General features: G+C 38.7%; 1 protein-coding gene and 1 long non-coding RNA gene across 2 annotated transcripts; both read left to right on the plus strand.

Moving 5' to 3' along the window:
- Positions 1 to 564: 564 nt before the first annotated feature.
- On the plus strand, positions 565 to 26,351 carry LOC103511096 (nidogen-2; the record flags this gene model as incomplete). The annotated part of the gene is given in 17 exon segments (XM_026824962.1): positions 565 to 762; positions 1,046 to 1,279; positions 1,695 to 1,785; positions 1,912 to 2,087; positions 2,510 to 2,630; positions 2,908 to 3,083; positions 3,908 to 4,054; positions 12,853 to 13,113; positions 13,468 to 13,593; positions 14,396 to 14,545; positions 14,936 to 15,014; positions 15,660 to 15,930; positions 16,899 to 17,055; positions 17,752 to 17,880; positions 19,067 to 19,180; positions 19,667 to 19,838; positions 25,727 to 26,351. Coding segments are annotated over 17 exon segments (3,008 nt in total), but the record flags the coding sequence as incomplete, so codon positions are not given.
- On the plus strand, positions 23,164 to 23,522 carry LOC113468198. The gene is made up of 2 exons (XR_003392044.1): positions 23,164 to 23,263; positions 23,343 to 23,522. It is a non-coding gene; the product is annotated as an uncharacterized LOC113468198 (long non-coding RNA).
- Positions 26,352 to 26,831: the final 480 nt, after the last annotated feature.

Here is a 26,831-nt window from a genome sequence, read left to right on the forward strand (position 1 = left end):
AAATACCAAGAAATTGGAGTCTGTCTCTCACGTTAAGGGAGATGATTTAATACATGGGTTTCTGTGGGTAAACACCATGGAATATGCTTCGTTACCAAGAAATTGGAGTCTGTCTCTCACGTTAAGGGAGATGATTTAATACATGGGTTTCTGTGGGTAAACACCATGGAATATGCTTCGTCAGATGGGCGATAAGAGACACAATAGTTCCGATTTAGGTGTTTGGTCAACACAAGAATACCAGAAAGTAACCCATTGAAATATTTGCAATCGAAAAACGAGTTCAATTTTTTTCGATGGTGGGGATCGAACCCGGGACCTTCTGCATGTCAAGCAAGCACGTTACCACTGGGCTGACCTTATCTAGCATAATAAAATTACTTCGGTAGGTACTTTTCAATACTCCTTCTCTTCAATGTTCTCAGATTTCTTCAGCACAACTAAACTTTCCTAAATACAGGAAATAGGTGATTCCAATTCTACAAAACTTTTATTATGTATAATAACGAACCTACATACTTTTTACCCCTTTTCCATCGCCATCCATGCTACCTATTTCTACAGGGGGCGTATTCAACTATTCTGCTGAGTTGATCTTCTCCACTGGACAACGACTTCACGTTCAGGAAGAATTCTTCGGACATGACGTATATGATCAGTTGAAGATGCAGGGTTCTATCCAGGGAACAGCACCCTCTATTGCAGTGGGAGTGAGCCCAGTACTCGAAGATTTGCAACAAGAATTTACACACTCTTCAACTGGTAGGTGTTTAGTTAAAATGATAAGGCCGGTTGGTGTTCTTAAAAATAAATAAATGAATAAAAAAATGTTTAAATAAAATACGCGAAGAAGGCCAAATAATGCGGACTAATACTTTATGTCGGCGCGAACGACATTAATTAACATGTTAAAGCGCCTTATTAGAGAGAGAGAGAGAGAGAGAGAGAGAGAGAGAGAGAGAGAGAGAGAGAGAGAGAGAGAGAGAGAGAGAGAGAAAATACTTTATGTACCTACTTTTGAATCCTTTCTTTTTTCCCTTGTTAGATTCAGAACATATCTTCCAATCACAATCATCTCACACTTACCGGTTGGATCGGAATAATCCTCCTGAGGTAACAGTGAGCGTAATCCAAACCATTCAGTTTAACGAAGGTTGCTACAGTCAAATGAAGAAGCTTGTCAACTCGAGAATGAAATCTTCAAGGAACATGATTCTATATGAAGATCACACTAGAATCCTGAGAGTGGCTTCCACCAATAAAATATCCAGTCTTAACTGTAAGTAAAGCTGATTCAGTATTGGATAAAGAATTAATTTCGTTCTTTTCTGAAGCACCATTCAAAAATGGTTTAAAAATATTGAGGAGACAAAAGTTACGTTAACATTGATCTCCAAAAACATGCATTTTCAGCATAAAACTGATCCTTGTTTTTAATTTTCTTTTTTGTACTCACAGGGTAAGTAGGTATGCGGCCTTGTGGAATAAGTTTTAAACTTTACAGCGAATAACATTAATAATGGTTTTACCGGGAAAAAAAATCAACACTGAACGGCCGTTTGAGAAAAACCAAAAAATAGGATCGTTCTGGTAATTTTGTCGCCCAGTGTATGTAAATAATATATTCTACATACCTATGTGCCCTGAAAATTTATCTGTTTTATTAAAATAAATTTTTACTTCTTTATTTTTAGTGAACGATGATCCTTGCAAAAATTTCTTCTGTGTTGCCAACAGCTCGTGTATTGTCGAAGATGACAAGCCTACTTGCATCTGTAACCGAGGGTAAGTGAACAGTTTTTTTTCTTCCTTCTAGATACACGAGATTTTCCTAAAAAAAAAAATCTTCGATATATCAAATCAAGGGGCAAGTCATTTCCATCGGTAACTCAAAATGTCCTCTCTCCACAGATTTCAACAACTTTACTCCGAGGATAGACTGCAGGATGACTTCGGTTGTTTTGACATCAATGAATGCAATGCAGGGACCGACTTGTGTCATAAGAATGCCATGTGTTTCAACGAAATTGGATCCTATTCCTGCCAATGTCGACCTGGCTTTACCGGAAACGGTCATCAATGCACTGGTAAGTTTACAAAATAGGGTAATGTGTCTTTGTTCAAATATCTGTTTAGGATGAACCTCGCCCCAGACGTTAATCAAGCGTGCTGGGAGACGCGCGAATGTCGAGAGATTGAAGGCCGCCATAGGCATGAAATCGTAATTACAGCAACTAATTAGCTTTGTCAAACGCTAGGCCGCGGTTCGATTCCGACCGGGGAGGATTTTATCCTGAACGGACAATATTCGTTCTCGGAACGGCTGGCTTTCTCCTTTCCTGTCTTCCTTCTCTCTTCGAATTTGGGACGATAAGACCTTAGCAGTTGCAGTTTCCTCTATCAAACATCTTTTTTTTTATTTACTGTAAAAAAATCTCCACAAGCACATTAACTATTGTCATGTAGGTATTTTTATTCTTTTAAATGACAGCTATTTATAATTTTTCAGAGATCACTGTTCCTCAAACTGGTCCGACATCACCCTGTGAGTCGGATCCTCGAGCTTGCAACCCTCCTCATAGTACTTGTACTAATCTGACAGACTATAGGACGTGTAACTGTGATCCTGGGTGAGTTCAAGTTGGAAATGTACATGTTTAAACTGTCAGCCTTTTACACAGACATGACTCAATGAAGAACTATGAATCCAATAGCACAGTCAGTTGCATTTCACCCCCCCCACGAGTTTTCGCCTGGGGGCTCCTGGTTCAATAGTGATTTAACGATGCTCCAAATTATAGACAAGGGGCCTCTAAATGTCCCTACGAACCCCCAAATACTCTCGTAGCACGGGCTGTGGGGGTGAGATAGGCGCCAGTCAGCATGGTTCACATTCCTCATTTTCAGATATCAAAAGGATTATCTGGATGATCGGAGAGTGGCCTTTGTATGTACAGACGTGGACGAATGTATGAATTACCCTCCCATCTGTAACAACAATGCAGATTGCATTAACCGACCTGGGACTTACCAGTGCCAGTGTAAGCGGGGATTTAGTGGGGATGGATTTAATTGTGAAGAGGGTAAGTATTGTCTAGTAGTAGGCATAACATTATGTAAAATGTACCTAGAAGTAGTGAATATCCAGGAAATCTGCGGGGAGAATTCGATAAGTGGCTTATAAGGGGTTGGATATTCCAATTTATAGGCCAATATTTGTAGTGTCTTCGGGTATTACTGTTATTACATGTGTGGATCATTCAGTCTTACGTAAGGAAGGACGATTAAACAGGATTCTATCGGAAGTTACTTGGGGGTTGACCTCCTCACGGCCCGAATCCACCTGAGCTGATGGTATTAAATACTACTACTACTACTAGTAGTAGTTCTGTGAACTGTAGATCTCACTCAGACTCTTGCCCAAGCTGGGACGAATGTACGGTGTATAAATGCAATTTTATTAACATGTATCCCAAAAAAGTTTGTGGCTGCTGCTGTGGCGTTGGTGGTGCCTCCTTTTTGTCCCCCCTGTTGGAGGTGTTCAGCAGTCTGTGTTAGACGTAAACGTTTTTACACATACTGCTGATTTACACTAATAATATCAATAACGCAGCCAGCACTGTACACGCGTTGCCTTCTCACCAGGCACTCTGGGGACATTATTTTGGCTAAAAAAATCGTCTGCGGCGCAGTTTACATTTAATTCATTTTTGTCAAACCGCGGGGTAAATACCCCCTCTCCTTTAAACCGCGGCTGCCCCCCCCCCTCTAGACCAGATGCTGGCTACGCCCATCTAATAGATACCTACGTAAAACTATCTGTTTTGGAGGCACCTGATCCATATTATTTTTTGCTTCTTATTTTATGTTGTTCTATATTCCACTTTATTATTATCTGTGATTTTAGACTCAACGAATTTTAGTGATAATAATTGCGATACAGTGAGATGCCAAGAAAATGCTGAATGTATCGAAGACTTTACTTCAGGACCCCACTGTAATTGCATTGAAGGCTTTATCAGCAAGGGATCAATTTGTGTTTCATTGGACAAGAGTAAGTATGTACCATTGTACCTTCACCTTTCTATCCATCTTTCTGTCTGGCTATTCCAAGAATGAATCCTATCTGTTTAGGATAAAAGCCGCCCGGGGCGGGAATCAAACTGGTGTTGTGGTCAAGGCGCTCGCCTGGTAAACAGGAGGGCGTGGGTTCAATCCCAGCCGTGGTATGGAATTTTATCCTCAATATAATTTGAGAATTTGACCACAATAATAGTAGTAGCCTACTGCTAGAGTAAAGGGACTTTACAGTCCTATGCGAGCAGTATAAATAAGCACTACCTATTATTATTATTATTATTATTTCGACTTCGCACTTTGAAGGGAGGTGTGCAACCCTCTCCAAGCTAACTAGAGGCTGGCTATTCGGATTCGTTGAATTTTCGACCTTTTAAAGTTACTTTTTCGGAGTTTTGACTTCAGATTTGGATTTTTCACAACTTTTTACGTAGGAATCTTTTATTCATAATTTTTACCCAACTGCAACTGCTCCATTGTATTGAGGGAAAGGAAAAAAATGTTTCGTAATTTCTCCACTAGATAATGAAAAACAGACCCTAATGGCCTAGCTCAGCCCACAGTACATAAACACACCCTTAGGGAAGACGCAGCGTTGACGCTAAAGTAGGGGAAGTGGAATGAAAAACACGCGTCACTTCACGTCGGGTTCGCATCGCACCCCACCCACGTCGGAATGAAAAAGAAAAACCGATAAAAGAAAAATAGAAAAACAAAATATATGATATTTTCAGATTAAATGTAAATGCTCAACTCAAACTCAAACTCAAAGTACTAGTACTCAAACGCCTCACCGCCTCACGCCTCAAACGCAAACGGCTCAAACTCTCAAAGCTCAAAGCGGTCAAAGTCAAAGCTCAAACTTAAATTAAATGGGCGAATAGATAAAAGAAAAATAGAAAAACAAAATATATGATATTTTCAGATTAAATGTAAATGCTCAAACTCAAACTCAAAGTACTAGTACTCAAAAACTCAAACGCCTCACGCCTCAAACGCAAACGGCTCAAACTCTCAAAGCTCAAAGCGGTCAAAGTCAAAGCTCAAACTTAAATTAAATGGGCGAATTTAATGTTTTTAGAAAGAGTAAAAACTATAAAAAGTCTTTTTTAGCAATTTAATCTTACAGGTATTTATTTTGACTTTTGAAAGTTTTGAGTCATTTCGGAAGGTAATTGATCATAAAATCATGAAGATGGCGGATGGAATCTCAATACTTAGAAGAAATCGGCCTGGCTCTAAAGCCAAGGTAAGCCTTTCTTTTCTGTATCCACCATTATTATTCAGAAGTCATGACAAGGAAAAAGAAAGCTCCTTTTTGTGTCCTAACCCTTTAACCCTTTGAAGCATACCGGTTTCACAGTGTAACCACCTTCTATTCTGCGCCTCAGACGTACACAGATATAAGAATCATGCTGATTTCTTATTTGATTTGATACTGGTGCTGTTCTCTATCGGCCGCTCAAAGAATTTTTTAGTTTACTCTGTTTACTTTTTGCAAATCATAAATCTTATCATAACTCTGGTCACTACTCAAAGTACTCAAACTGTCAAAGCTCCTCCTTCATATAAAATGATAGAAGGGAGTATAAGAGGTAATAAAAGTGAGCACCTATTTTCCATTCTATGGAGTGATAGAAGGTAGTATAATCCTTTTTTAAGGTGAGGAGATTTATCTTCCTTTCTAGGTACCTAAATAATTTCCAACCAATAGATTAGTTATGCTTACTTGGGTGATGTTTCAAAGTCATAGAGCAGGTAAAATGAGGACCAACATTTTTTTCTTTTTTTCTACGACTTCTAGATACTGAGATAAATTGATTTAAAAATACCGGTAAATTGTGAAGTTTAATGTCACGGCATACGCTCCCGTAGGTGATGACATCATAATTCATGACTCCCGCTTCGTTTGTTAGTGTGCAAGTGTTTCTGCACATTTTGACATGAAATGTGACGTCACAACTCTTAGGACTTTTTCATTAGAACAGCAATTGAAAATTAAATTTTTGACCTTTTAAAGTTACTTTTTCAGAGTTTTGACCTCAGATTTGGATTTTTCACAATTTTTTATGTAGGAATCAACCTTTTATTAATAATATTTTCCCAATTGCAACTCCTCCATTTTGGTCACTTTTATATCTTGTCATACTCTGTTATCCCATGTCACATTAGCATAGTTTGTTTTCAGCTTAAGAGGTGATAAAAATGAGTATTCTCCCTTCTCTGAGGTAATGGAAGGTATTATTCCTCTTTAATGAGTTGATAGTGCAGAGAGTTTTCTCTACTCTATGAGGTGATTTCTCTTCCATTTGAATGGAATAATTTCTTACTTTATAAAAATTTTGTTAACTTTTTTAACATTCCTAACCTTGAAACTACCTTTAGAACACTCCTAAACCAATTAGGGTGAGTGTAGCACCTATGGTCAGTGTAGCACCTATGGACAGTGTAGCACCTATGGACACTTTACACGTGTCCAAGGCATTAGCGTTCAAACAACACCAAGTTTCGTTTCAACTTGTTCATCTCTGCAACGGTATTCAATCTCTAAGGAGTTTATGGCAATATGTACCAATATTAGAAGTTAGAACATATCCAGCACAGCGCGAGTGCAGATTGAAATTTCTAATGAGGTGGTAGCCAGAAAACACAAGACGCAATATGAAATAATGAAAGGGTTGGGTGACGAAAATAAATCTCCAGTTTTAAAGCTGTCTCTTTTTATTTAAATCCGTAACGCACTTCAACACTTTTCGGTCCTTTGTGATTTGACAAGATGAATGTATGGGTTTCAGCAAATTTTGATTTTGAAGAGAGAGAGAAAGATCAAAATTCAAATCTTTTCTCGAGATAATCCGAGTGTCTCGTTTTTATAAGAGTGAATACTAGTTTACCCGAAAAGTGTACTGGGGACTTTTATGATTAAAAAAAAAAAACGCTTTTACGGGTTTATTTTCTATGGGGCAATTTTTAGATTGAACCTGTATGTATGTAGGTTGTAGGTACCTACTTGGGTACTATCTTTTCGTTCTTCAGTTCTTAGCTTCGACTTCGTTGTGCCTTGGACTTGGTCGATTCTACTCTTCTTAAGTTGTACAGATGTATTTAGGTACCTTGATAGTTTCAAAAAGCATTTTTTCCATTTCATAGATGATAACGGGTTAGCGCATCGTTTCTTAGATGATTACGCCACGAACTCATTATTTTCGCTACCTTCCTTTTCTCATTCCACCGCGCTTATCAACTTGGCTCCCCTTCAAAATAATCAGTGAGCTCCCGAGCTTCTCGTTTCTCATTTAGTGAGTTCTATTCAGTGGTATAACATGGGGTATTCTCGCCCCCTAGTGATTATTTTATTACTCACACCTCTTGTGTGTGGAGTGCCTTTGTCCAAATTTTATCCCTATGGTGTAGAAGAACGGGATGCCCTCCTGCCCAGCTTGCAAGATGAGCAAGCTCCCGAAATTTTCCTCAAAGTTCCAGTCAAGTTTTTTGATGAAACTTACACATCCATCTTTGTAAGTTTCCTAATTTAATATAACTCGTGTGAGGCTGCATTCCCCCCTGTTTAGACGTTCATGTTTCTGCCTTATTCATCACCTCTGTGCACTCAGAGGCAGCAAAGAGGTGTGTTTTTTTTTATTTTTTTATTTGTCTCACTTTGTGCCACGGGCCACTTGTGTATTTTCAATGGTTATCTGAAAGAGGGTATCTGAGTGAAATTTTGCTATTTCTTAATGAAAAATACCAAGAAATTGGAGTCTGTCTCTCACGTTAAGGGAGATGATTTAATACATGGGTTTCTGTGGGTAAACACCATGGAATATGCTTCGGGAGTCAGGGTGCTAAAGTTGAAAATATTAGGTACCTACATATATAGGCTTGCATACAAAATTAAATTCATCCGTTCAAAAATTAAGGCGGGGGGGTGGGGCTTTATGAACACACTGTATGTTCCTATTATGTGTGTACTCCACCAAAATCCTTTGATCAAGACCGATAGATATACAGGGTGTCCCGCGAACGACTGTATAACGCTTGAGGGTTGGTGCAGGACCTAAAGGGCTACCAGAAAACCCTATTTGGTCGGGCTCGAATTCCAGCAGGGGCGGAGTTATTCAGGATTTTCCGTTTTTCGACGTTTTTTCATAATTAACTTATCCTCTTAAAACGCTAATTTTCTATGAGATAGGTCTTGCACATTTGGAAACGCCCTCCCCACAAAACAAGCAGTCTCAGAAGTTTGAGCAAAAGATTTTTTGGGAGTATTTAAAAATAGCATTTTTTCAATTCATTTTTCTTCAATTTCCTACTGGAAACCATTAAATTTCTCCTGATAGAAAAGTACCTACCTCTTTTTGGAATTTTCTGAGAAGTCATTATTTACGGAGATATTAACGATTCAAAGGGAGAGTCCGTCAATTTTCTACCTTACTATGAATCCCTGCCCACCTGTTTCTTTCTATCACCGCACCGAATTTTCCTTCAATAACCAACAATAAAAATAAAACCAATATTATGAACAACAAGATCAACAACGTGCAACAGTGGACATCAGACGGTTTCATTCTATCACCTCACTGCCTTTCCTAAAACAACAACTACATCACCACAACAACAGCTACCACCAACAACAAAATCAACGACAAAAAAAAAAAAAAAAAAAAAAAAAAAAAAAAAAAAAAAAAATTTATTCATTTATTTGTTTGACTTTCCAGAGTGAGTATAAAGGAGTCTTCAGTGGCCAAACTTGGTTCAGTGTGTCGCAGAGTTTACAGAATATTCTATCACCTCACCGCCTTTTCTTCTTCCAAAAACACCACCACAACCACTGTAGTTGGTGGTGGTGTTTTTCTGCAGCAACCTTCAAGCGTTGTACAAATGTACAGTCGTTCGCGGGGCACCCTGTATACGTTTCCGGTCGACCGTTGACTGACCCATTCATATTGACTTGTCAATTGAATCCATTGATGTGTAACAAAGTAAGGCGGACTTTTACTTACAATAGTTACAAAGGCGCATTTATTCTAATCGGGTAAGAAAGGTAGGTACCTAGTATCAAACAACAACATAATCCGTCAGTTTCAAGGCATGTGTTCATGGTCGTTATCAGCTAGCATAGGGTAAAGTTCAAGTGAGAAACCCATATCGAATAAATTTAAATTACCCAGTGGAGGAGATATGGGGAACGTGACCGACTGATATCCTTTTTACTTTTCTTATCCTATAACTATAGGAAGTAGGTAGGTGATGAAATCGGGTCAAATTTTCGATGTTCAGTTTTTAGTTCTAAAACACGTTTTGAGGTCCCTAGAGCCTAAATCCAAAGTTTCAGCCTTTGGTCTCTGTGTGTGTCTGTCAACAAAATATATCAAGAACGGTAAGAGCTAGAGAATTGAACATATGTGCGTATGTACATATAGGTATGTGCGACAAAGTTGCAACACGAAACTTTTGGTAAAGATCGGTGCTGCGGTTGGCAAGTTTGCAACACGAAACTTTTGGTAAAGATCGCTGCTGCGGTTGGCAAGGTTGCAACACAAAACTTTTGGTAAAGATCGGTGCTGCGGTTGGCAAGGTTGCAACACGAAACTTTTGGTAAAGATCGCTGCTGCGGTTGGCAAGGTTGCAACACAAAACTTTTGGTAAAGGGTACTGGCTAAACGCTATAAGAGGTAACGAAAAAGCTATGAGAGACCCCCAAAATCATGCCCTAAGAAACCCAGCTAAGCATAATTTAATAGGATAAGGAAAGTCCTGTGATGTTCAAACCAGATTTTTATTACTTTCCTTATTCTGTAATAATAAATGCAATTTCTTTGTGTTATTATTTGTTATATCACAACTTTGGTGCTCACTACAGCATTGTAGGATTTTTCCCTATATCTCAATAATCCTAACATCCAATGTATACCTATACCATGCTGGCACCCCACCGGTAGCTATGCGCATTATATTGCATAGATAGATACACTCATTTTCCTCACGATGCTGAGTGGGCCCCGCAACAGCCAGTCACGGAAGCAATCATTTGCATGATACACATTTTTTGGCCCCCACCTTGCACGTGTGGGAGACCCAGGTTCGATTCCCAGGCCTCCCGCCATCATTAGATCAGGGTTATAGGTTGTATAGGTAGAGGGGGTGGAATGTTGAATTAGATTTTGGTGACTTTATTTCCAATCTCCTTTTCCCTATTCTGCCCTACTTAGTTACCTAAATTAATTATCATTTTATTGCTGTGAAAATCGTTCCCTAGGTCAATGAATTCGGATGTCTGACATTTAGATTTCCTCTCCCCGAATTCATAAGTATGACACTTCCTCTGGACTATCCTGCCATCGCTGCTCTCTATTCCAACATCGACGTAAAAACTGCAGGCAAGATCTACTACCGTGAATCCGAGGATCCTGAACTTTTGCAAAGAGCTGACGAGGATGTAGCAAGAAATTTCCCACGACTGGCTAATCCATTCAAAGCCAAGTCCGTGTTCATTGTAACCTGGGTCGAAGTTGGATACAATGGGCCAAAAGCTAATAAGGTAAGAAACATAAACGCAGAGCATGAGCATTGAGCAACCGTAGGTATAATAGACAAATATGTGCAAAATATCTCAAGAACAGTTTGTCGTAGAGCGATAAAATTTTGTATACTATCCCGTAATGGTCCAAGGACAAGGACGCGACTGTAACAATTTGGACAGTCATTCATCCAGATATCAACTCAATTCAATGTTGCTTCGGACTTCGGACATAGAAAATTAAAAAAAAAGTTCAATTTTCGGACACTTTAAATGATTCCTCATTACATCGGGAGTATTTTGAGTCCGGCCATAGGCCGCCTACGGCCGGACTTGGAATTTTTTTTCTTTTTTAGTTTAGCTCCACTGTAAATCCATATTATTTCTTCCAACTAGTCCAGATTTCCACGTACATATTTGTCCCATGTTTCAGTTTAATACTTTCCAAATCATAGTGATATCAGATGGGGAGGAATCTTTCGTCGAGTATCTTTACGCTGAAAACGGAATTCAATGGTTGCAAGTGGATCCGGATCAGTTGAGTTTGTCGGACGCCAAAGCACAAGCCGGTCTCATGCAAGATGACTTTGTGTATTCTTTGCCCAGCTCAGGAACCGATCAAGCTTTCAACTTGGACAAGTAAGGCCCTGGTCTACAATACAATGTACATATTTTAGTGAACAGGAGGTTGATATGAGACTTATATATCGGGGGTAATAATGGCTACTACCGGAGCGGAGCTCGCAGGTTAGAAACTAATATCGCACGAAAAATGTCAAGAATGTTAAGATGGGTTTGACCGCGCTTATTAGCGGTTTTTTAGTCCTACTTACCAAACGGTTAGGGATATTGAACAAGTAAAGGGAGTAGACTCCCCAAAACTATAGGTACCTATAGGTCAAGACTTTCTAAACCAAATGCAAAACGGTTTAAACGTAGACCTTATTTCGTTCGGTCAAAAACGGCGGTGAAACACCCATCTTTTTTTTTCTTCTTTCTTTTTTAAGAAAAAAAGGGAATTCATACTTGGTTAAACTTGATTATATTTCCTGCAGAACATCCAACACAGACTCACCGGGCATGTGGATTTTCCGCGTGGGAAATCTGGCCAATTCGGGTCAAGTAGAAACCCCAGAACCGAAGACCCGGATCACCCGCGAATCTACTTGTGTCGAAGCTGCGGCTACATGTCACAGCAAAGCTGACTGCTCTGATGAGGACACAGGATACTGCTGTGTATGCAAGCCAGGCTATTACGGAAATGGAATCAACTGTCTGCTCGAGGGTAAGTGCGCGGTCACAACGGCGATCATAGACCATGGACCCCCACCGAGACCATCGACCTTCGCACCAGGGTGTCCACAACGGAGCCTGGAACCTCCTGCTTATTTAGATACGCTTTGAGGTTAGAATGTAATGTTATCGGAAATCTGTAATGTAATGTTATTGGAAATCTTGAGGTTAGAATGTAATGTTATTATTATTACATTCTAACCTCAAGGCCTTTGATATGATGTATTATAAACAGGGGGTTCTCATTTAAGATTTTAAAGTTGGCCCCCCTGGGGACCCTCCAAAATTTCGAATATCTCCCGACATGCTCTATCAATTAGCATAATCAAGGTCTGCCTATGCCTAAAAAAGGTAAAAGGGTGGCCTGGGACTATACCTATGAACAAACTATGTAAAACCATCGACCATTGCAAAAAAATACGCAGCTCAATTTCTTTATTATGATTATTGTACATATATTTATTATTCTAACCTGGTACTTTCCTCAATTCAAAGGAAAACCAATGAGAATCAACGGAAAGCTCTCTGTGGACATCAATGGAATTCAAGATAACAACATTCCTATTCAATCCTATGTTGACACAAGTGAGAACAATAGACACTACACGGTTCTCACCAATCTTCCTTCCAACCTTGGTCCCAGTCTTCAACTTGCGAGCTTCTGGGCGAATAGTGTCGGATGGCTATTTTCTAAAAGTATCAGCGCGCCGAACGGGTATCAAATCTCTGGTATGTTACTAACAGTCATTTCTCTATGTGCTGTAATACTCAGTGAGCTGTGCGGAATGTTTGTTGTGTGTGTGTGTGTGTATTTTTGTTTTCGACTTCGCACTTTGAAGGGAGGTGTGCAACCCTCTCCAAGCTAACTAGAGGCTGGCTATTCGGATTCTTTGAGGTTTTAAATTGAGAATTTTTAGTGAATGTACCCTAATACCTGTAGGTATACGTTTGTTGTTTTACAGTAACGTGTGACATTGCTCAAGATTGTAGTCCGGACGCACAGTGTATTCTCAACGAAGCTGTTTCCAATCACTTTTGTGTCTGTAACGATGGATTTGAAGGGGATGGTTACAATTGCTTCGCTGTCGAACCTGGCAGAAATAATGAGAGTACAGCTCCTAAAATTTGCATCTTCCAAGATTGTGAATGTCCGAAAGGATTTGTTGAAAGTGGCTCTATATGTGTGAAGCAAGATTCTGATCCTTCTAGAAGTCGAGGAGGAGGTGTGTTTTAAATACAAAGTTCTTAAAATCTATGTAGGCAAGTATTGAGATGAATCCCCCACCCCACCTTAACTATTCAGTTTTCAATTACAAACATATTTTCTTTTATCTACCTATGTTCAAAAAATAGATATAGCTACATATCTCTTTCTTAGAATGAGACTAGGATAAAACTTCCTACCCTTAGGTATGTTGACAACTTCCTACCAGGCACCTACCAGCAATTCAAGTAACGAAAATTTTGTTTTCTATTTTATTGATAGTTCCGTGTAACACCAAAACTTCATGTCATCCTAAATAGGCACCTACCAGCAATTCAAGTAACGAAAATTTTGTTTTCTATTTTATTGATAGTTCCGTGTAACACCAAAACTTCATGTCATCCTAATGCCCAGTGCGTCTACATGTCTTACGCCCAAGAGTATCTCTGTCAATGCAATGCTGGTTATGATGGCAATGGTGCTGAATGTACCCCTGTCGGTAAGTTTCTTTTTTCTTCGAGGCGATGAACGTTCAATTACATTACAGGTAAGTTTATAGCTACAGCAATTGGAGTTGGTCCCATTAACGTATTTCCTACCCCCGTGGAAAATAGGGGCCTATCAGAGACATAGATTAGGCAGATTAGCCTATAATTTGGACCATTTACTCCCTAGTAATCGACTACTGTTGACCTAAGGAGTACCAGTGACTCTTTGCGAGGAATCCCCGAGAAAACGGCTCGACCGATTTTGATCTTTTTTTCTTTTGATAGATTCTGACGTAACTTTGTGAAGATTCATCTTGAAAAGAAGAACACAATAACTTTTACTCTTCACAGTTGGGGGAGGGGTTTTTTATTGTTTATTCAAACAGACATGTTTCGCCATTGCTGGCATCATCAGTGTAAACTGTAAAAAATTGCACATAAGAAAAAGAAAGCTCCCCCTGGCGGCAAAATTCAAATTTTTTTACAATGTTTATTTTTAAATTTAATTTTAAAATTTTTACTGATCTGGTCAATTTGTCAATTTGTTCCCCTTTTTTGTTAGCTTTCTTTTTCTTATGTGCAATTTTTTTTTTTTTTCTTTTTTTTTAAGAAGAGTACTAACAGTGACATAGGCCACCTAGATTTGTCATATTCCATGCTGATTCATAATGGCGGCGCTTCAAAGTAATGCCTTTTACGCACCGCTGATCCCGTACAAAGGACAGGTTAACCACCAGCACATACCTACATAAATACCTAGTTTACAATCCATTTTAATAGAAGACATGCCCTCGTTTTTTCTGCTATTTACAGAGGAATCTTGTTTCCAAGTGGAGATTTGTCATCCTCAAGCTACTTGCAGATCTGATGATCAGAGTTCACGCACCTACTGTATTTGTAATGCCGGATACACAGGGAATGGTACCTTCTGCGAACTGATTCCCAACCCTAGTACTTACATAAGTAGGTACCCTACATTATGGTCACGATGAGAAATCTTTTGGTAGATTGAAAATTTCATCTCCGAGAAATTACCTACATTGAACTGTAAATTTGAACAATCGTGAAGGGATAATCATTCCAAATAGGCAAAAAAAAAAAAAAAAAAAAAAAAAAAATTTTGGTTTTTTTTTATAAAATTTTTTTATTTTAAAACTCTTCATTCAGCTATCCAGGATAGAGCAATCGCGAGATGTTAACGAGTAGGTATTTTCTTTTTTAATTCACGGGGTCTAACCATTTGTAATTTTTCTACATAAGTCCCTAACTTAAAGCTACAGTAAAAGTATTACTATTAATTTCAAAAAAAAAAAATCTGCTAAATGTATTTTCTCCGTTATTGTGAATTTTAAGTTCCATGCTCTGAACCAGATATATCCCACAAAGAGTGTCAAAAGAGGGATGGTGTCGAAGAGACAACCATCAAGCCAATGTGGCCCGTAACGCATACTGTGCAGAAAATACAGATACATCTACATTCGAATTGTGTAATGCCATGACGGGTTTTACCGGGATGGCGAAAATGTCGGTCCTGAAAAAGCAAACAAACAAGCAAAAGAACAGACAGACATAGAAGCAAGCAAACAAACAAAAAAGCAAACAAACAAGCAAAAGAACAGACAAACAAACAAACAAACAAACAAACAAACAAACAAACAAACAAACAAACAAACAAACAAACAAACAAACAAACAAACAAACAAACAAACAAACAAACAAACAAACAAACAAACAAACAAACAAACAAACAAACAAACAAACAAACAAACAAACAAACAAACAAACAAACAAACAAACAAACAAACAAACAAACAAACAAACAAACAAACAAACAAACAAACAAACAAACAAACAAACAAACAAACAAACAAACAAACAAACAAACACACACACAAACATTCATTTTGATATATTAGATTTGATACATTCGCTCAAGAATAGTCTATCTTATGTGATTTTTCATACCAAATCGAATGGTGAAACTTCTAGCACTATCCGACTTACAGTTGAGAAGTTAGGGGTTCAACACTTCCCTGTGTCGATGAATTTTACTATTTCTTAAACTGTTTATGAATAGGCACAGAATTTCTATGGTGAAGGTTCCTATCCGATTCTCTCTTTCAGAATGTGATACCCCATGTCATCCAAATGCCCAGTGTACCAGTCCGGATGAATTCAACGAATCTCGAGAGCAAGCCAAGTGCATATGTAACTTCGGCTATACAGGAGACGGCGTTACCGAGTGCAACCCGGAAAGTTTGGGCTGTAATGTTGTGAAGAATTGTCACGCGAACGCAGAGTGTGTTTACAACGCAACCAGCGCTGGGTATAGGTGTCAATGTGCCCAGGTTAGTTCACTTGGTTGAGTTCATTTATTTATACTCAACTACCCATACCCATTTTTTATATTGTGGTGACTAACACTGTCACTTGGGGGGAGTTCTGTGGCGCTCACAACAACACTCAACACAAAATAAAATCTTACATAGAAAACGCAGGTTCTCGTTTCTCCACAATTTCCATCTCTGAAGTATAAATAACACTTCTCCACACATGGCCTTGCTGCTTAGCGTGTAAATAAATAAATAAATAACACTTCCAAATTCTTGGCCAGCACCTGAGAGCTATGTTTAACTGATGAAGCGTGTAAATAAATAACACTTCCAAATTCTTGGCCAGCACCTGAGAGCTATGTTTAACTGATGAGTTCCAATAAGAACGAAACGCGTCTTATACTGCTCTCAGGTGTTGGCTAAAATATGTTTGGGTGGAAGAGCTCATTCCTGAGAATGCTGTCACGATAAATAGAACCTAAATTCGCTGGCTTAACTGGGCGGGGCATGTAGTCAGGATGAATGAAGCACAGATAGCAAGGATAGCGTTTGAAGAGAATGTGGAGGGATACCGACTGAGATAAAAACCACGATCCAGATGGAAGGACAACATGAAGAAGGATGTAGAGCTCATGGGAATCAATCAGGAAGAATGGAAATAAGCGGCATTGGAAAGAGGAGAATGGGCAGCTGCTGTGATACAGGCATATGGTCGTTTAGGCCTCCAGCCAAGGAGAAGATTATTTTTAGGGGAAAGCTAAAGCTAGCCGTTCAGAGAGCGAACCTTATCTGTTTAGGATAAAGTTAGCCTCGGGTGGGAATGAAACCGCGCCATAGCGCTTACAAAGCTGGGGCCTTACCTTCCAAGCTAACTAACTATAGTTTTACTTTTTTTTTCACAGGGCTATGTGGGCAACGGTGTAGAATGTCACCCGCTGAAGAGTTGTTTGGAGGATAGGTCGTTGTGTGGCAAAGACTCACAGGGCTATGTGGGCAACGGTGTAGAATGTCACCCGCTGAAGAGTTGTTTGGAGGATAGGTCGTTGTGTGGCAAAGACGCAAGCTGTGTTGTGGCGTCACAGGGACATTTCCATTGCGAATGTAACGAAGGTTTTACAGGAAACGGGATAACATGTAAACGTAAGTTTTTTCTTCTTATCACCAAAAGCTCTACTTTTAATTTTAACACGATAAATAATTGAATTCGAAAGAAAAAAAAGGACTTCTATTTTTAGGCTTCGTACAATGTTGCGCCCCAGATAATTTCCTTTGAAAAGGTTCATTACGAGTTGCGTCCAGGGCCCGGGGGTACTTACGAATTGCGTCCCGACAAATTTCAAGGATCAATGTGCCTTGACCTTATTATTATTGAGTCCTTTATCCAATTTGATCAAAATCGGACCAGACAATCGCGAGTTGTAGCGGAACAAACAAACTTTCAAAAAGCCAAACCAAATGCAAAACTGTCAAATTAAAACGTAGGCCTTTACTTCGTTCGGTCAATTATCTGTGTTAGTTTTGTTATTATTTTGATTTTTTTTTCTCTCTTATTGTTTTATGTAGTTTTAAGTGTGACCTGTGTTTAAAAATTTTATGCGAAATTTATAAACATTAGTTTAAATATTTCATTTGATTTGAATTCAATATTAGAATAGAATAGAATATACCTTGTTTATCCTGCTCGAATGAGACTAAAAAGTCCCTTTACCCCAGCAGTCTAAACAAGGTCTCGTGTATTTTATGGGTTTAACATTTTACAATGCATAATTATTACAATAGACCTTGCTAATTATAAAAAAAAGGAAAAAAATATTAATGTTTTTCTATAAATTGTAGCTGTCCGTAAGAAAGAAAGTGATTTCCTGCTAGTGAACCAAGGTATGTTCATGCTTCGAGTTCCATACCAACCTACTAGAACTGATCGTGGCCGTCCCATCATTAACCACCCGAACCAAATGTTGATTGGTAAGTTCCATCATTATTTACCCGAACCAAATGTTGATTGGTAAGTCCCATAATTATTTACCGAACCAAACGTTGATTGGTAAGTCCCATCATTATATTTACCCGAACCAAAATGTTGATCGGTAAGTCCCATCACATTGGAAAGAGGAGAATGGGCAGCTGCTGTGATACAGGCATATGGTCGTTTAGGCCTCCAGCCAAGGAGAAGATTATTTTTAGGGGAAAGCTAAAGCTAGCCGTTCAGAGAGCGAACCTTATCTGTTTAGGATAAAGTTAGCCTCGGGTGGGAATGAAACCGCGCCATAGCGCTTACAAAGCTGGGGCCTTACCTTCCAAGCTAACTAACTATAGTTTTACTTTTTTTTTCACAGGGCTATGTTTATCCCCGTGTGTACTATGCGTACTGCAGTACTAGTTGTGTATGTAACCTCCGTGGCCGAGTGGATATCACACTAGGCTATTCTATGTTTATCCCCGTGTGTACTATGCGTACTGCAGTACTAGTTGTGTATGTAACCTCCGTGGCCGAGTGGATATCACACTAGGATTGCACGGCGGAGGTCCCGGGTTCAATTCCCGGCGGGCCGAAGTTTTTTTCGGCTCTGTGCTTGGGATCCGGAGTGCATTCAGCCTCGTGAGGACACTTGAGTAGCTACTTTGATCGAGTATATTGAATTACCAGTGTAAAAAGATAATGAAATATGGAAATTGATTGCAAGGAGGCACTTAGTAATGTTGTGGTATCCATTCGTGAGGACACTTGAGTAGCTACTTTAATCGAGTATATTGAATTACCAGTGTAAAAAGATTATTGAAATATGGAAATTGATTGCAAGGAGGCACTTAGTAATGTTGTGGTATCCACAAAAGTTTTGAAAAAGCTCTGCTTTACCACAATGAATTTGAGATTTGATTTTTTTTTCTCACTACATAGTTGCGTACTAAAAGTACCTACAGGTAGACAGTACTATGTACTTGCGTACTATAGATGTACTAATTTTAGTCCCATCATTATTTATCGAACCAAACGTTGATTGGTAAGTCCCATCATTATTTACCCGAACCAAAATGTTGATCGGTAAGTAAGTCCAAGAGTATAAAATCAGAATTTTACAATTAAATGAACTCAATGTCCAAGTCTTATTATTTATACGTTTACTAACAGATTTACTGATTTCAATTGCAGGCATAACTGTAGACTGCGTTGAAGGTCAGGTGTATTACAGTAGTGTTGCAGATAAGAGCAGCATCAAACGAGCTCACTTAGATGGTAAAAACGTGGAGGATGTAATTACCACAAGTAAGATCCAATTGTATTATTTTTACTTTATTTTTGTAAATAGGTGCATCATTTTTTGAGTAAAGCTCGTCATTTGAGAATTTTTAGAAATTCAACAACGTTAAAAATACTTTACTACATGTATATGTGAATCCAAGGTGGAATACTGTTCTGTCGTGTGGTCACCTCGATATAAAACGCATATTATTAAATCCTTGTAATCTATTCAACATAAAAAAAAAGAAAATGAGATTTTTTTTTTCGATTTTGGCAAAAAAAAAGGATAATCTAAATGAGCTTTAAATTGACACAAAAAAGGGAAAATACATGTTGAAAAAAATAAACAAACCTACCGTCAAAACATCAATTTGTGAAGTCAAGCTTACGCGGCCTATACCATAGTGCCATAGTCTGTCTCTTTTTTACAATAAGCAAGTACTTATGTCCCTTTTACGTCATATATTCCTCCTCATTAAGGTCTGCAAATATTTTCTTTTTCTTTTTTAGACATCCGATCACCAGAAGGATTGACATTTGACTGGGTCAACCGTGTATTGTATTGGACCGACTCACAGATGGACACAATTTCCATGGCCAACCTGAATGACGACCAACCTAAAGTCATTGTATCTAAAGACTTGGTAAATCCAAGAGGAATCGTAGTGCATCCATATTATAGGTAAATTTATTTCATACGTATGTACTTGCAGAACGAGGGTCACAACTACTACCTACATTTTTTATAGCCTTTAATCAACATGTAATAATGGATCATTTAAAGTGTCCGAAAATTGAACTTTTTTTTCCCGCCGTGCCGCCAATGGTGGCCGATTTTTGGTGGAAAATTTTGTATCTTAAAATACTCCCCGTGTGATAAGGAATCATATTTATAACGTATCAAAAAAATTGGATTTTTTTTCCTCGAAAAATTTTCCAAGTCTGAAGCAACATTGACTTTGGTTGATATCTGGATTATTCGCGAGTTACGAGTAGGTATTTTTTTTTAATTCACGGGGGCTACCCATTTGTAATTTTCTACAATAAGTCCCTAACTTAAAGCTACAGTAAAAGTAAACTAGTAAAAAAAAAAAAAAAAATCTAATGTATTTATCTCCGTTATTTGATTTTAGTTCCATGCTCTGAACCAGATATCCCCACAAAGAGTGTCAAAGAGGATGGTGTCGAAGAGACAACATCAAGCCAATGTGGCCGTAACGCATACTGTGCAGAAAATACAGATACATCTACATTCGAATGTGTATGCCATGACGGGTTTTACCGGGATGGCGATAAATGTCGGTCTGAACAAGAAACTGGTAAGAAGGATACTGAATTCCGTCCTGAAACATGCTTCATCCCTTAATTTTCATAAATCACTAGCCGAAATCCGTCGCTTTGCTCCGGATTTCTGCTAGTAAATCCTTAAGGCATGGCCGTTCATGTCACTCATCCATTTAGTGGTTCCGAATTCAGTAAAAAAGAGAGCTGGAAAGAAAAATGGTCTATGGTGCTGTTGTTTAATTTGCCCCTTTACTCCCTTTAGTATTCAGCTTCAAATTGGGCCAGCGGCGCTTAGGATAATGGGGGTTGCAATTTGCATCCTTGCGTCACACGTCTTCTCATGTTCCAGAGACCTAGCTAGGTCCGGCTGATACACAAGGTGAGTTGCTTCCGTACGGTGTGGCAGGTGTCAATGATCACTGCCTTTCGCATTATCAGTTCTCAGGGCGTCAGTTCTGGTCTCTTTTCTTTTATTTCTGCTAGTAAATCCTTAAGGCATGGCCGTTCATGTCACTCATCCATGTCTTGCTCGGCGTAGCTTAACAAAAACGAATCGGAAAATAGCCTATAACCTTCACGGGAGTGCAAGCAATAAGTTCACAAAGTTTCGTTAGAATCGGATGATTGGTTTGGCCATGCATAAAGTTCAAACAAACAAACAAACAAACAAACAAACAAACACACACACAAACATTCATTTTGATATATTAGATTTGATACATTCGCTCAAGAATACCAACCTTGCTTAAACTCTTTTGGAGTAAATAGTTTTTCCAATCGGGAATGCTGAGAAAAATTTCTACCTCAAAATACTCCCCATGTAATAAGGGCTCATTTAAAGTGGCCGAAAATCGAACCAAGCTGAAAAATTTTCCGACGAGCCGCCAACGGTAAAATCTTAAAATACTCCCCGTGTAATAAGGAATCAAACATTCCCGGATGTTTTACATTTACAAGGGCAAAGGCAAGGAGTGTGATACATCATCTTTACAAAAACTCAATTGGTTGAGTGTACCCCTCAATCCAAGCGCAGAGCCGAAAAAACTTCGATCCCGCCGGGAATTGAACAGGGGGACAAATAGTTGCATCTATTCAGATATGCACTACTGATACTCACGTAGGTCAAATCTCCAGAGATCAGCCCGATCATGAAGGTCCGTCATGCCTCCATAGATCCACATAGCATCACCATGAGTGATAGCTGAATGTTTATGACGGGCGGGAGGGCAGTTTTTGCCGCACGATAATAAATGCCACGACTCGGTATCTAGAATGAAAACATAAAACATAGGTACCTACAGTTTTTTTTTTTTTTTTTTTTTTTTTTTTTTAACTACAAGCTTGAACTTTGCCTGCCATTATTCGTCCATGTTACCACTTGCCACCAACCCAACCAATTGATGCCGACAAGTTTGTCCACCACCAAGAGTATAAAATCAGAATTTTACAATTAAATGAACTCAATGTCCAAGTCTTATTATTTATACGTTTACTAACAGATTTAATATGCTTCGGGAGTCAGGGTGCTAAAGTTGAAAATATTAGGTACCTACATATATAGGCTTGCATACAAAATTAAATTCATCCGTTCAAAAATTAAGGCGGGGGGGTGGGGCTTTATGAACACACTGTATGTTCCTATTATGTGTGTACTCCACCAAAATCCTTTGATCAAGACCGATAGATATACAGGGTGTCCCGCGAACGACTGTATAACGCTTGAGGGTTGGTGCAGGACCTAAAGGGCTACCAGAAAACCCTATTTGGTCGGGCTCGAATTCCAGCAGGGGCGGAGTTATTCAGGATTTTCCGTTTTTCGACGTTTTTTCATAATTAACTTATCCTCTTAAAACGCTAATTTTCTATGAGATAGGTCTTGCACATTTGGAAACGCCCTCCCCACAAAACAAGCAGTCTCAGAAGTTTGAGCAAAAGATTTTTTGGGAGTATTTAAAAATAGCATTTTTTCAATTCATTTTTCTTCAATTTCCTACTGGAAACCATTAAATTTCTCCTGATAGAAAAGTACCTCTTTTTGGAATTTTCTGAGAAGTCATTATTTACGGAGATATTAACGATTCAAAGGGAGAGTCCGTCAATTTTCTACCTTACTAAAGTAATAGCCCTTCTGAAACCCACCATGCAACTCATCTCCGGAACAGTCCGTTCCACACCTACCGAGTGGCTATTTGTTCTAAGTCATATCGCCCCTTCCCCTTTACGTCGTAAGCATGGAAGATTTGATCAAAATGTATGACAAAATCCAATCTAATCAACAGGTTCCTCTTCATGATGATCTCCTTAAAATACCTGACTCAAGACTGTCTTAAAGAGAGGGAAATTAGTTCAGAAGCTTTTGCCTGGCTGTAGAGTTTATCTCTAATGAAAGTAGATCGAAGTGTTGATTCTTTTGTTTTTGTTAAATGTTCTTTTGTTGTGTATTCTATGTTTATCCCCGTGTGTACTATGCGTACTGCAGTACTAGTTGTGTATGTAACCTCCGTGGCCGAGTGGATATCACACTAGGATTGCACGGCGGAGGTCCCGGGTTCAATTCCCGGCGGGCCGAAGTTTTTTTCGGCTCTGTGCTTGGGATCCGGAGTGCATTCAGCTTCGTGAGGACACTTGAGTAGCTACTTTAATCGAGTATATTGAATTACCAGTGTAAAAAGATTATTGAAATATGGAAATTGATTGCAAGGAGGCACTTAGTAATGTTGTGGTATCCACAAAAGTTTTGAAAAAGCTCTGCTTTACCACAATGAATTTGAGATTTGATTTTTTTTTTCTCACTACATAGTTGCGTACTAAAAGTACCTACAGGTAGACAGTACTATGTACTTGCGTACTATAGATGTACTAATTTTCTCACTACATAGTTGCGTACTAAAAGTACCTACAGGTAGACAGTACTATGTACTTGCGTACTATAGATGTACTAATTTTATTACTTCCGTACTGGATGAAAACGGGTAGTTTTTCGGAGTATATAGAATTATTTTCAGCTAGGCAGCTACTGTGGAAAAATGCCGCCTACTTGTGATACATCATACCATAGAGCTTGATCCGACAACCACGGCCGGAGTTATGGGTTATGGCCTATTCAATTTTTAATATGGCTATGCACTTTTTGAATAATAAATATAAAAAAATGACCCAGTACGCAAGTCGAACATCTCTTTTTCATTTTAGTAAGCAACTATGAGGTTAAAATTAGGTACCTACGCAAGTTACCTACAGCCGTATATCCTTTGAAAAAATAAAACCGCTAAATAATATCAATAATAATAAAAATCAAAATACATAATCCTATATCTAAATACATTATTTACCTACATGAGCTACTGGGTTACGAACCAATAGGCAGGTATTGCACAAATTACCTAATAGCAACTTTCGCTTTTCAGTATTCTAAAAATAATAATACAGGGTGTCCCAGATCAGTAGCCTGATTAAAAATATCTTTTTAGACTTACGAGTATATACATGTACCGCTTAATAGCTGTTGAACTTTGGATGAGATTGTTCTGCATTTTATACTAGGTAGCCGTTGAGTTTCTGCATCAACCCTGAAACTTTGCACATTCATTTGCGGGACACCCTGTATTTCTCCATGAGCCATTTGTAAAGAGCGATGTAGTGGGTATTATTACTAATGAATATGTCGAGGCAAACTAAGCTTCCAAATAGAAAGAGGTCGTCGGAATACGGTTACTTGTCCCTGTTCCTTTCCGCCAATTAGAAACACACATAGTTTAGTAATTGGTGGCTTTTCATACCGCTCCTCATACCGGCCAGCACTGCTACATCTGTTGTTTCTTTTCCGAACAGCTTCCTGTTTCGAATAACAATTGGTACTTGGGGCCAAGGATAAAGACCGTGGAGGTATAGGTTTCATCTCGAGATAGTCTGGTCTACTAGTAGCTCTTCCGATCCTATCCTCCAGGACACTATCAGCTGGGCTGTTCAACGTTTTGTTATAGTCCTTTTGCTTTGATAAAATACTTTGGACATCTGGTCCCATGTAGTTGGGATTTGAAAAGCTCTTAACAGAATCCGTGCGTTGTGACTTGAGTTTATCATTTTGATTGTGAACAGTTTCCAAACTGGCATAATCCGAAGTTTCCTCAGGTGTTGTGATCGGGTTACCGAACCTCACCGAAGCTGATCCTGACGACGGATAGCTTCTCCTATTCATTTTGGTGTTGTTCGGGTGGAATCGTTGATGAATGGATGAGAAGTCCTCGACTTTATGCATAACAGGGGCTTCCTCGCCATCTAAATAAACAAGTTTCGTGACTTCTACAGGAGTCAGAAGAGATGAACAATTAAAATTGGGGACGGATGAGTTGTCTCGCGTCATTTGAAACGACATGGTAAAATCTTTATTGGTCATAGGTGTCGTGGGAGACAGAGGTGTTCTACTGATCATGTTTGTACTTTGAGATCTTTTGGACGGAACTAACTCTCTTTTCATGCAAGGTGATTCATCTATATCAGAATTATTTACGCTTTCATTACTACCATTGCTATTTAAAGCGATATAGCTGCACCGGTTCTGAGACAGGAGGGGCAGATTTTTCTGGGAAAGCTTGGATATTTCTTTTAAAATATTCAAATTACAACTATTGGGTGTGGTGGCAGTTTTACGTTTCATGTCGAAATTCGAGCGATGGTTTTTATCAAGAATATTGATGTTATTCTGAGTGAGGGGAAGGATGTTATTCTGATAGTCATGAGATTGTGTTCTCTCGTACTTGTTGGAGTTTTGAGAAAACAGAAGCTCGGATAAAGTAAGCGCAACACTTTCTGACCTAGGATGAGGTTTCACTCCGTCTGTTGAGACTTTCTCCCAAAGCAGTGAACCTGGAAAAAGTACAAGAAAACTTCTTTTAGGGTCATTAAGCGAATTGGGGATTGAGCTCAAGATATCTACTCATTCTCATTTAGCTATACGAGTAAAGTAGCGTCAACACTATGGTCGGTCACGCTATTTTTTTTTTTTTTTTTTAATACCTAAAACGAATCGAAAAATAGCCTATAACCTTCACGGGAGTGCAAGCAATAAGTTCACAAAGTTTCGTTAGAATCGGATGAGTGGTTTGGCCATGCATAAAGTTCAAACAAACAAACAAACAAACAAACAAACAAACAAACAAACAAACACACATTGGTTGATATCTGGATTATTCTGGATGAGTGACAGTCCGATTTTTACCAAATTGATTTATTATTATTTATATCTAGGTTTGTATTTATTTATCTTTTTTCCTCTCTCTTCTTCAGGAAATTGTTTTGGTCCGATTGGAACAGAAGTGGTCCCAAAATTGAATGGTCCAACTTGGACGGTACTGATCGGGAGATCTTTTTGAAAGCAGCAGACTTGAAGCTACCCAATTCATTGGCAGTGGATTTCCGAACCGATGAATTATGCTGGGTGGACGCCGATTCCAAGTCGTTAGAATGCATGACCATTCGTAATCGCGTGAGAAGGAAAGTCTATTCAAATTGTACCTATCCATTCGGGTTGAGTATCACAGATGAAAAATATTATTGGACGGATTGGAAAACCAATCGCATTGAATCTGCAAACAAAGAAGGTGAGAGGGCTCCAAGTATTGCGTTAGACATGATGGGTACAACCTACATGTACGGCATTGCAGCTGTACCAAGCAGTTGTCCTGGAATGTAACACATTATTCCCGCTTCATAGAAACAATTTCTTATTCTTTGGTAGAAACAGACGAGATGATGACAAAGGATTGATAATATTTATTATCAAGCGTGCCAGGAGGCCCGCGAACGTCAAGAGTTCGAAGCGCCGCCCCTATATTAACACGAAACAGAATTTCATCGTTTTTTTTTGGCATTTTGAATCTTCGATTAAAAAAGGATGTTATCCTTCCAAGGTTATTTACTTTTTTGAATCAAGAAATATAGGAGACAATTTTCAAAATCGGGAAATGGTTGGAAATATCCGTTTTGGGATCCCCTGATGTCAAAAAAGTGATTTTTAGCCCATGTTTTTTTTTTTGGCATTTTGAATCTTCGATTAAAAAAGGATGTTATCCTTCCAAGGTTATTTACTTTTTTGAATCAAGAAATATAGGAGATTTTATGTAGGTAGTTTTAGAACTCGGCAAATAGCTACTGATACTGAACTTCATGAAGACCTAATGAATTAGTCTAACTACAGCAATTTTTCACGAACCTTTGGGTTAGATTCTTTACCTTTGTGCCTAGGTGTAAAAATATTTCTGATTCAGACTCAATGATTTTGAGGTGTTTCCTAAATGGTTCGTGAAAAATTGAGGTAAATATATATAGCGCAAAAGTACCTATTGATTAATGATAGAATAGAAGTATACATAACATTTACTGTTCGGCAAAA

This window comes from Diaphorina citri, unplaced genomic scaffold (genome assembly GCF_000475195.1).
Source record: "Diaphorina citri unplaced genomic scaffold, Diaci psyllid genome assembly version 1.1 scaffold674, whole genome shotgun sequence".
NCBI lineage: Eukaryota > Metazoa > Arthropoda > Insecta > Hemiptera > Psyllidae > Diaphorina > Diaphorina citri.